The following is a 12162-nucleotide window of genomic DNA, read 5'->3' on the forward strand; positions in this document are numbered from 1 at the left end:
CAATTTTTCTGTTGAGAACTATTTGGTCATATTTTTTGACCTCTGATCTGTTGGAGAATGGCTTTTGGTCTTTCATATGTCTGCTAGTTGCCTATATGCCTTACACACCTCTTTTCAGTAGAGGTGTAAACTAGCTATTTTTGTACCCGGGGCTGTACAAAGTATAATTGGGACAAACTGTACAATAGAGACTCAAGCCAGGATGCCAGCAGAGCTTCTAAGACACACCATCAAGATAAGACCCCAAAGATGGAGCGAGGAAAAAGTGGGTGGGGCCAGGGAGAGTGGGACCATCCCTTGGGATGCTGTGATGAGTGGAGCTAAGAAGGGCAGCTTCCTATTTTAAAATTAATTCTCTTTTGCTGGATGCTGAGCTCTGTTTTTTACACTGTGGGAAGCAAATACTTTTAGTGCCCTTTAAATTCCACATCCTAATTATCACTCCATTATTCATCCATAACCCACTTTTTTGGGGGGAAGAATATTTTACCACAAAGTCAAGTTGCAATGCTTCCTACCTGGCAGTAGTCCATATCACACCCCAAAAACTCCATTCCCAGAATATGTGGGGTGGCCACTTTTCCCATTTCCTGCCCGGGGAGGGTTCACTGGGCTGGCTGCCTAATATGTTACTGATTGACTCTGGGCAAATAGCAGATTCCCATATCAGGAGGTGGTTGCCCTGGGGGCAGCTCAATCCTTCATCATGGCTGTTACAATCAGGCTGTACATCTCCCTGGTCCTGCTCTCTGGCCTGGGGACCTCTCACTTTTTGATAAACCCTCTCAGGAACATCAGGGTGAGTCAAGAACCTCTGCTTTCTGAGATCTGGGCTATGCTTAGGGTTTTGATAATAAACAAGCATACGTTCCAGTGCTGATAGGCCTTTGGCTAGGCAGGCAGGCAGGCAGGTGGGGAATCCTTAAGGTATTTACTTCATGCCTCCCGGACTGCAATTGCTGCCTCTCAACCAGACTCCCAAGGGAATAAATCTTACTAACTTCCATTGGTCCAGGCATGAAGGGTGTCTCTAGGTCAGAACATCATTCTGGGCTTCCAGGCTCCTGAGATAGTCAGCAGGGTCTAGTGAATTAGAAAACAACAGATCTGGATTTGAGTCCTAACTCCACTACTGACTTCCCTCCTGAGCTTGGGCAAGACAACTTCTCTTCTCTGGCTCTCGATTTCTGCATCTGCAAAAAGGGAATAATAACATCTGGTCTGCCATCCCCCCAAAAAGGAGCCCCTTGAAATTAAAGTGAAATCTTGAGAGAAAGAATTCACAAACGAAAGAGATCAAGGGGTGCTGGGAAGATTAGGTTGGGCGGAAGTCTCTAGGTTTGACAAGGACACAAATTGAGATTGATTGTGACACCAGAGAGGACCTTCTTTCCAGATGTTGTCTTATAGAGGGGAAAGTCTGAAGAGCACTAGAGAATGATGGGGGTATTGGTGGGAATAGAAGCATGAATGAGAAAATTGGGAAAAAGAACGGCCTTGGGGATCTGTCTTCAAAGGCCAGAGTTATATCTACGGTGGGGCCCAAAGGCCAGGGTGGGAGCTTTAGAGGGTACTGACAGCCTTGCCCTAGTTACAGCTCTGGCCTCTGAGAGCAGGATCCCAAGGCTGCTTGACCTCCTCCATTTTCTACTCCCTTTGATGTCCCAACACCCTGTTCCTTGTTTATACCCATTCTCAGTGGCAGCTTGAGCATGCCTTCTCTCCCCTGTATCCTGACAATGGAGAAGGCCCAGGGAGTGTGGTCCTGCTGAGAGTCTTCACACTCAGCTTCTCACCTGTCTAGCCCCCCCACCTCCCTTTCTCCCACCCCTCACCCAGGGTTCAGCGATTTTGTCCTAGGATCTTTTTCTTCCTCTGGTGGTCACATCCCCAGCCCCCTCACCCCCAGCTAGTCCCTCTGTGCTAGTAGCAGAGAGATTTTGAGGTGTCCTAGGGCATACTTCCTCCTCCTGCATGAAGCTGAACCCAAGGTAAGCCTCCCCATCCTACCTAAGGCACAAAATGTCTGATTTACAGCTTTATGAGAGGCCCTAGGTCTGGGCTGAGGGCAGTGCTTGCTTCTCAAGCCACCCCCCAGGGTCCCAGCTCTGTGATGGGTCTGAGGAAAGTCACCTTGGAAAGTCAGTTACCTTTGGTCTCTCCTTGACCAAATTTTTGTCTATTTCTGTTTTCACAGAAGCGGAGCCTCCCAGATACGGTAAGTGCTTTCATCACTTTCAGGGAAGGTTACTCAACCACCAAAGGTACAGTATACAGAATACTACCCTAGGGCAGCACATGTGAAATGTCAGGGACTCACGGATGACGCAGTAGGGCCCTACACAGGATGGTAGCACAGATCATATGTACCACACAAATCCAACAGGGCCCTGCCCTGTACAGCATCCAATAACTAACTACCGACTCCACACAGGACTTTTAGAAATCCCTTCCCTTTCTAGGTTTTACCTTCATCCGTAAAATGAAGGGCTTAGATTAGTTGATCTCTGAGACTCCTTTCAGCTTTAAATCCTATTAGCCTATGACTGATTCCCATCCTCCATCCACCCACCCATCCATCCATCCATCCATTCATCCATCCATCCATCCATTTGCTCATTCATTCATTCATTCTTCATCTACTAAGTGTCCTGGGGATACAAAGAATAATAAGACAAAATCCCTGAGCTCAGGGAGCTCCTAGTCTAGTCAGAAGGATAAATCTCGCCTTGGAAGGGTTAACTCAAGGCATAAGGTAGGATATGAGATAAAAAGAGATATTATTTGTGAAATGTTTTATAAACTCTAAAGCATCATCATCATCATCATCATTATCAAGCATCAGAGGAGGGATGTAAGCTATACTTGCTCGGGGCATTCTGGGAAGACTTCCTAGAGAAAAGGAATTGGGCCCTGAAGAATGAGGTTCTTATAATGATTTAGGGAGGGAGTATTGCTTTTACTGGGCCCTGAAGTGCTCAACTGGACTTCATCTCCTAGGGGCTAGGCCTGTGGGAGAGAAGTCTAGGGTGAAAACACGAAAGGGTCCAAGAAGAGTATGGACAGATTGCTGGGTGTCAGACCCCATACTGGGTTAGAGAGAAACAGGGGATATGAAGGGTTTGGTGCCAACCTTTGGAGGTCTGACATCCTGAAAGATAGCACTGTGTCCTTTTTGGTTGTTCTCTACTATCCGTAAAAGAGCTTCAGTTTGGGTCTATCCCAAGGAGCAAAATCTGTAATAATTCCCTGTTTTGTTTCCCAAGTGAAGTTTAGATTTTTTTAGCTTGACCTTCAGGGCCCTCTCCAACCTGGTACCACCTTCTAGACTTATCTCCTAGTATTCCCCCTCCCCCTCATACATTCTAGGCTTCAGTTAAACTAGATGGCTCTCTGCCCTCCAAACACACTGTGAAGTCTCCTGCCTCCCTGCCATCATGAGCTCATGATGTTCCTTATTCCTGGAATTCCTGCCTTCCCCTTCTTTACCTGTTGAATTAATGCCCATCCTTTAGAGACCTGTTCAAATGCCACCTCCTCCAGAAAGCCTTCCCTGATCCTCTGGCCAGTAATAATTTTTCCCTTTGGGCCTAACATGGCACTGTTTATACTTCTCTGGTGCACTTCTGTATTATTAAATATTAGTTTTATCTGTGTTGGCATCTTATCCTACTAAACTGTAAGCTCCATGAGGGCGTGGTAACTCCCTCATTACTTAATGCAGAGTTTTAATCAGGTTTTGTTAAATGTTGTCGAATCCCACCACCCATCCTGGCTCCTGAATGGATAAATTAATGAGAAAGTATTTGTTAAGCATTTCCTACATGATGTGATGGCTCAGTCTTGCTATTCTTTCTTCTTCTCTCCCTGGGCAGGTTGTGAATGGCATTGAAATATATAGCACCAAGATCAACTGCAAAGTGACCTCCCGCTTTGCCCACAATGTGGTCACAACGAGGGCTGTCAACCATGCAGACACTGCTAAGGAGGTTTTCTTCGATGTAGAGCTGCCCAAGACAGCTTTCATCACCAACTTCACCATGTGGGTATCTGTTAGTTGCTGCTCCCTGTTCAAGGAGGTTTCTCCATGCTCTCTTTGATCAGACTAACCCCTCCAGGCCCTGCCATACCTGGCTTGGCTCTGAACCCCTCAGTGTCGCTGGAGCTTAGGACATCTATATCACTTTACATCACTTCCCAAGGGTTTTGTTTTTTTATTGTCTTCCCTATTTGCTTGCACATCAAATTAAAGCATCCTTATTCAGTTCATCTTATAAGCCCAACCCTTAGACAGGAGATGAAGGACCTCCAGAAATAAGAGAGAACTTAAGACTTAAGAGAGAACCTTTTAGAGTGAGGCCATACCCCGTGTCTCCACCTCAGATTGGGGTGTCCCTGGGGCAGGATGAGTCAGTTTCTGCTTCCTTGCCTCTCCTCACTTTCCTCGTCCCCAGTCTTTAGCAGTGAGCTCAGTAGACACTCAATGCATGTTGCATACACACACTGAGGTGGTTGCAAAAAAGAATAATAAAGGCTAAAACTGGGGCCCTCAGGGAAATGGGATCTTTTGGACAGAAGCCTAAGGGACACCCACAATTAGGGGTGTGAGATGGATGATGCTCCAACAAAAGAGACAGAGAGGAATAGTCAGGTAGGTAGGAGGAGAACCAGAAAAAAGGAGTGTCATGGAAGCCTAGGGAGGAGAGGGTATCAAGAAATAAGGCATGAGCAATAATGTCAGAAGATGTCAAATGGTCAAGGAAAGTGAAGACTGAGCAGGGCCATTTGAGTAATTGATTGGGGGAAAATTGTGCATGGTGAGGAGGTGAAGGCAGCCAGTATAAGAAACACTTTCTAAAAGCAGTGAAGGGTAAAAAAGATAAGACGGCAGGGTCTACGGAAGATTTTTAGGGGGAATTGTTTTTGTTATTTAGGATGGTGACTGTGTTTATAGGTGGAGTGGAAGGACCTTGGAGAGAAAGGAAGGTCTAGAGAGAGGGAATGAAAATGACAGAGAGGTGATGAATGAGGGAGCAAGTTCCCAAAGGAGAGAGGAGGGCACAGGATCATGGGTGCCAGTGAGTGGTGAGTGAGCCTCTGGAAAGAGGCAGAACCTCTCATTCTTTGAGCCTGGAAGGAAAGAGGAAAGAACAGATAAAGACACTGAATGTAGCAGAATGATTCTCCTTGGACTTCTGTTGTTTTGTGGGACTGTCAGTGTATTTGGAGATTGGCACACCTGTCCATGTGGGGATCCCATTTTACAATTAGCTCTAAGCATACAGCCAAGTCCTTTGGGTACTTGACTTTGCTCCTTCTAATTCTTCCTAGAAAGCAAAACTAGGACACATCACCAAGGTGGGAAGTTGGAAAACTAGAAATTATGTCAGTTGTGACCCTGGGCAAGTCACTTAACCCTGACTGCCTCGAAAGAAAGAAAGAAAAAAAGGAAGAAAGAAAAGAAAAGAAAAAGAAATTCCATCAGCCATTTGGGTAACACAAAACTATTCTGAACACTCCTTACATCAATCATCTTATTGATCCCTACTAGCTTCTCAAGGGGCATGACAGGATGTGGAAAGACTCTTCTGCTTCAATACAACTAAATGATGGCCCAGGGAGTCTTCAGGGCAGGGGAGTTGAAGTTGGTCAAGTTAAAAAAAATAAAGCAGAATTGACAACTGATTGAGGGACACTTTTATGAACTGGCAAAAGAAGTGAAAATGTGTTGATTAGTCCCAAATATGTTGCTTCCCCTGCCCTTCCACCACTGTAACAAAAGAATGGTAACATCCTCTTCTAAGAAGCAGTGTTAGCAGAAAGCCTCAGGGACGTGAGGCCCTGGACACTGGAAAGCAATAGTGGACCTTGATTGCTACACATCTTCTTCCCAACAGTACAATAGATGGTGTCACCTACCCTGGAAACGTGAAGGAAAAAGAAGTTGCCAAAAAACAGTATGATAAAGCTGTGTCCCAGGGCAAGACAGCTGGCCTGGTAAAGTAAGTGGAGGCTGGGCAAGGAGGGCATCTGGTACGGAGGCTCCCTGAAGTCTGTTGTGATAAGAGCTGAGCAGCGTGGGGTTGGGCTCCCTCCAGACCCTTTGGCCTGGACTGGCTCAGGTCACACTTCATCCTTTGTCCAAATTCATCCTCTTGTGGCATCCTCTTTCTTCATCTGGCCTTGCTAGTTTCTGACATACATACATATACACACACACACATACATACACATATAACATGTGTATCTACATATATGGATATACATATATGTACCCATATGTATGGGTCGAAAAATATGACCCATTTTGTAAAGCTCTTAGTGTATTTGCTATACTGCTATCCAAAATGCTTGTGTAGGTCTACAGTCCCATTAACTTTTTCTCTATGAAATTGATGATTTTTGTTATTTTTGTCATTCTAGTGGGCAGCATTTTCATAACTATTAGTGAATTGGGGCATCTTTTTATTTGGTTATAAGTTTGTGTTTTCTTCTTAAAAATCAAAATCTCACTATTGGACAGTGTGTATTTTTAATCTTACAGATATTTATCAGTTCTCCATAGATTTTGGATGTCAGAATCCAACATATTTCCTGCAAATATTTTTACTGATATATTTCTTTTCTTTTAAAGGTATTGTTTTTATCTTGTAAAATCTGATCTTTGAAAAATATATTCATTTTATTTTTTATGATTTATTTTACTTGTTTGATTGACACAAATGTTCCACCATTCCACGGCTAAAATTCTTTTCTTTTAGTTTTAAAAATGATTTTTAGAATATTTTGCTGATTCAATTAGTTTATTATATGTTAGATTTTTTTTTTGTTTTTGCCGTATAGCTGTCCAGTTTTCCTAGATATTTTTATTGAAACAATGATTCCACTGATGGATTCAGAGTGCAGATTGAAGCTTCTTTCTTTCTTTTTCTTGTCCCCCACCCCCACCCTCAGCACATGGCTAAGCAAGAAATTTATTTCATATGATTCCATATTTATAATGAGTTTTGTATTTCTTGCCTTCTCAATGGTTGGAGAAAGTGGGTGGGAGGAGAGAGAATCTAGAACTGAAATATAAAATAAAAATGAAAGAACAACAAAAAAAGAAAGAAAACTGATTCCATTCCCCACTGTCCCAATATGAGTTTATCAAAATACTAGTCTTTTACATACATCGGATTATATTTCTCAGTTCTCTCTTCTGTTCCAACAATCTATTTCTCTGTTCTTTTTCCTGTACCAGATAGATTTTGTAATTATCGCTTCATAATCCATTTGAAGATGTAACAGGGCATGCTTGATTCTCCCACTTCTATGGCTCTGGCTTTCAATTCTATCCTGGGCTTGGGCTTCTTTCAGAAGATATCCTAGGTGTTGGGGCAACTCAGAGTTTGGGAGTCTGGAATTCTGGGGCTCTGAAAGTAGAAACTTCCCCAGGGGAACAAGAAAGGATGATGCTGCTTTCTTCTAGAGTTCCAGGATTAGAGAATTCTGGAGTCTCAGAGTTAGAAGGGTTTTCAAAGGTCATGGAGTCTAGCCCTTCCATACAAAAATTCCCTCATTTAACATCTGCTTAACATCATAAAATCAGAATTTATATCTGAAATGAATTTTAGAGACAAACTAGTCTATCTCTTTCATTTTACAGATGAGGAAATTGAGGCCCAGAGAAAATAAATCATTTGCCCAGGGTTGCAAATGAATTAGAGCTAGGGTCAGGATTTGAGCCCGGTTGACTGAGTTCTAAATTCATCGCTCTTCTGGTCTGAAAACTCCCAGTGTGAGGAACTTGCCCGCTTCCATGGCAGTCCATTCCATCCTGTGATAGTTCTGATCATTGGCCAGCTCTTTGTCACCTGGAACCAAAATCTGCCTCCCTGTAACTTTTACCTATTTTGTCTAATTTTTGACTCTCTGGGTCTACACAGGGGCCTTTTCCACAGCACAGTCCTTTAGGAACCAGAGAGTAGTGGTCATGTCCCCAGTTAAGTCTGCTTTTCTTCAGGTTAATCAACCCCAATTCCTGCTGACTGGGGCAAGGGGTGAGAGGGATGCACATGTGCCCTTCAAGGCTGGCACTAGCATGCTTTGTCCCTGTCTCTTGTCTTTACCCAGAGCCTCAGGAAGGAAGCTGGAGAAATTCACTGTGTCTGTGAATGTGGCTGCTGGCAGCAAAGTCACCTTCGAACTGACCTATGAGGAACTGTTAAAACGGCAAAAGGGAAAATATGAGATGTATATTAAGGTGCAGCCCAAGCAGCTGGTCAATCACTTTGAGGCAAGTGCCTGGTGTGGCGATGTAGCTTCAGAGGAAAGCAAGGGTGGGGCAGGGCAGAGCTGCTGCCCAGAGGCTACAGGGGAACCAGGGACACGCATATTTTTGCTGGTGGACCTTGGGGATGGAACTTGGGCAGCCCCAGAAAGGTGCATTCAGTAGGGGCTGGGTACAACCGAGGGTCATGGACAGAGGAGCCAACGTCCTATTCAAGAGCCAAGGGGACCAGGTGAGCACCAGAGATAGGTCTTCCAGATTGAGATCCAGAACATAAATTAGGTCAGGAGAGAAGGGGAGGGCAGGTAGGAGGCTGAGAGAAGTCCCCACAACAAGGTGAACTGAACATAATGCCAGCTAGGGGACTATCTGAGGGCCAAATGTCTGGCCTCCAAAACTCACTCCTACCCCCTCCTCCCACACCTCCCTTCTAGCCTGATCCAGGCTCACAGGTGAATATCTGGACATTTCATTTTCTTACTAAGTCCATGGTAAATTTATTGGGAGTGAGACCTGAGGATAATTCCTGTTTAATGGATAGGACCAGAGGTGTCCCTTCCTCCACTGTTGTCCCAAGCAAAACCTTCTTGCTCTGTTGTTCCTCAATACCGTCATCAAAGCCTATCCTCAGGAAAAGATCAAAGCTCATTCATCCTAAGGTGTCGGTGCTTCCCAGGTATATTCACATGCTAACAGGGATCAGAGCTAGATGCATCATAGGATTAGAACCTGGAAAGAACCTTAGAGATCATTTAGTCCCAAACTCTCATTTTACAGGTGATGAACTGAGGTCCAGAGAGGTTAGGGATTTACCCGAGGTCACACAGCTAGGAAGTGGAGGAGCTAGAATTCAAACCCAAAATTCCATAATTCAGGAATTCCATATCCAGGGATCTTTTTCCATGTGTGTGTATGTGTACATAATTACACACACATACATATGTAACCACATATACATATAGATAACCGAAATCAATCTAGCACCTTTGCATATATTACCTCATTTGATATACTCTGTGATAGATTGATTATTAACCTCATTTTGCAGATGATAAAAGTGAGGCTGAGAGATATTGAGTGCTCGTAAGTCACATACAGCTAGTCAGTATCAGAGATGGGATTTGAACCCAGGTTTCTTGTCTCCAAGCCAAGTGCTCTTTTCATTATCTCATGCCGTCTTTGACTTCAAGGCAAAAGCATAAAATTCTAATTGCAGAATTTTGGGTAGTAGCCAATCTGTGGGGTAGGTTTTTGATGGTACTGAGACTTTCTTATTGTTCCTGGAACTACACTAATTTGGCCTCTTTTACCTTCCCCCTCTCCTTTCCTGGTGTTGTAGATTGTGGCAGACATCTATGAGCCCCAAGGGATCAAAGAGCTGGATGCTGATGTTTCCTTTATCACCAATGACCTGATGGATGTCCTCACAACGTCCTTCTCAGGAAAAAAGGTACGGCAGACCATTAAGTGCCTAGAGTGCATGATACATCCATCTATCACTGTCTCCATCTTACCATGAGGATGCAGGGAATTCTGGTTTCAGGGCTGGGGACTCAGAAACTTTATTCACAGCATAAATTGTAGGCACGATCTGCAAAAGGAAAGACTAAATCAGGAGAAGGTCCCAAGTAACCTGCCCAAAGTCACCCAAAGAATGAAGGAAATGGGGCCAAAATTCATCTCCTAACTGCTGGTCCAGGAGTTGTTTTTTCTTTTTCCATTAGACCTTGATGCTTCTCATCAACTGACTAGGGTTTTGGGATCCTAGAATCTCAGAGCTGGAAAGTAGCTCAGAGGAACTCTATCTCAATCCTTATCTAATGTAGGAATCTACTGTATGACTTTCCCAGCAAGCAGCCATACCTTGCTCTCCTTCTCCCAAGGTAGTTATTGCTGGACAGATCTCAGTGTTAGGACATTCCTTATATTGAACCAAAGTGAACCTCCCTGGAACTTGTACCCATGCATCCGCATCATGTATGCTGAACATTGAATCACTGGCACAAACTCCTAAATGCCAGGATGGGTATCCTTCTAACATTTGACATCACATGACAAATCTGTCTTCCCTCCTTTTCAGGGCCAAGTGTCCTTCAAGCCAACTTTTGATCAGCAACGTTCATGTCCAACTTGCTCCACTTCTCTCTTGAATGGGGACTTCATAATAAGATATGATGTGAACAGAGAACAACCTGGAAATGTGCAGGTAAATCCTATAATTAATATATAGGCTGTTAAAGAATCACTTATCAAGTGGAGAACCGAGCGTGGTTCTCAGAACTCTAATGGAATCATGAGGAAGGGATCACTATGGAGGAAAGCATAATGTCAGGTTGTGAGTCTAGCCAGCCTTTCTACTACCCAATCACAGCTTTCCCCACTCATTGATGAGGGCACCCAGGTAGCCACATTTTCCATTAATAATGACATTGCCTAAGACAAACTCTTTACACTGGGCTCTTTCCCTTAGAAGGAAAGAAAGAAAGAAATAGCCAATCAATAAATCAACAAGCATTTATTAAGGGCTTACTATGTGCCAGGCACTATACTCATTACTAGAGACATAAAGACAAGAGTAGAACAGTCCCTGCCTTCTAGGAGTTCACATTAAATTGGAGGAGACAACATGGACATAGATAAATATATAAGAAGGGAATACGAGGGTTTGGGAAAGGCAGATGGAGGTGAAGACACTAGCAGTTAGAGAAGTCAGGAAAGTTTTCATATGAAAGGTACCTCATAATCTGAGTTTTGGAGGAAACCTAAGAGGCAAAGGTATGGAGGAAGTGCATTCCAGGAACAGAGATGGGAGATGGAGGGGGGTATGTGGGGAACAGTTAGAAGGCCAGTTTGACTAAACCATAGAATGTGTGAAGAAGTCATATATAATAAATCCAGAAAGGGCTTGTGAAGGGCTTTAAATGCCAAAGAAAAGAGTTTGTTCCTAGAGCTGATAGGGAGCACTGGAGTTTATAGAGTAGGAGAGTGTCATGGTCACGTCTGCTTTTTAGGAAATAACTTTGGCAATAATGTGGAGGCTGGGTTTGGAGAGCAGAGATACTTGAGTCAGGGAGACTAATTAGCAACTGTTATAATGGGCAGGTGGGAGGTGATAAGAGCCTGAACTAGAGTAATGAGAAAGGGATTGAGGCCAAAGATATTGTGGAGGTAGGAACAATGAGATTTGGCAACCAATTGTGTTTGTTTTGTTTTTCAGATTGTCAATGGATACTTTGTGCACTTCTTTGCTCCCCAAAACCTCCCTGTTGTGCCCAAGAATGTGGTCTTTGTCATAGATGTCAGTGGGTCCATGTCTGGTCAGAAGATGGCTCAGGTACACAATCGTTCTATAGAAGACTCCAAGGGAAGGAGAAAGTGACCCAAGCGGGAAGGACCTGTCATTTATTGTGCTGCCTGAAGGAAGCTGTTAGGGACATCCACTCCTTCATGATAAACCTGGGACATACTTGACCAGGCAGATGCTATCACCTGCTCTGCTCAGCTGGGGAGCAACAAGACACATCTTCTCCCTCCCTCAGAGAATCACAGAATCTCAGAATCTAAGAGTTGGAAGGGATTTTAGAAGTTATCTAGGACAATGCACATCTGAACATGAACCTCCTGGACCACATGGAGACTCCCAATGACTTACTGCCTATCAAGGCAGGATTTTTAGGAAGCTTTTTTCCTTATATCAAGCTTAAGGCTGTCTCTATAACTTCCACCCATTGTTCCTGGTTCAGGCCTCTAGGGGCCAAACAGAATAAGGTGGTACATAGTGAGTGGAGGGCTGGACTTGGAGTCAGAAAGACCCGTGTTCAAATGTAGCTTCGGACACTCGCTTAGCTCATATGTAAAATGAGAAGGTTGGACCAGATGGTCTCTAATGG

General features: G+C 43.9%; 1 protein-coding gene across 1 annotated transcript in view; it reads left to right on the forward strand.

The window, feature by feature from the left end:
* Positions 1–675: 675 nt before the first annotated feature.
* Positions 676–12162, forward strand: part of ITIH3 (inter-alpha-trypsin inhibitor heavy chain 3) — a 30420-nt gene continuing 18933 nt past the window's right edge. Inside the window, exons 1-8 of the mRNA XM_036738684.1 lie at positions 676–799; positions 2198–2218; positions 3876–4042; positions 5898–6002; positions 8116–8278; positions 9612–9722; positions 10353–10478; positions 11490–11606. Of these exons, the coding sequence (XP_036594579.1) occupies positions 707–799; positions 2198–2218; positions 3876–4042; positions 5898–6002; positions 8116–8278; positions 9612–9722; positions 10353–10478; positions 11490–11606 (903 nt within the window). The 5' untranslated portion in view covers positions 676–706. The remainder of the gene's footprint in view (positions 800–2197; positions 2219–3875; positions 4043–5897; positions 6003–8115; positions 8279–9611; positions 9723–10352; positions 10479–11489; positions 11607–12162) is intronic.

This window comes from Trichosurus vulpecula, chromosome 9, assembly GCF_011100635.1.
Source record: "Trichosurus vulpecula isolate mTriVul1 chromosome 9, mTriVul1.pri, whole genome shotgun sequence".
NCBI classification, from domain to species: Eukaryota; Metazoa; Chordata; class Mammalia; order Diprotodontia; family Phalangeridae; genus Trichosurus; species Trichosurus vulpecula.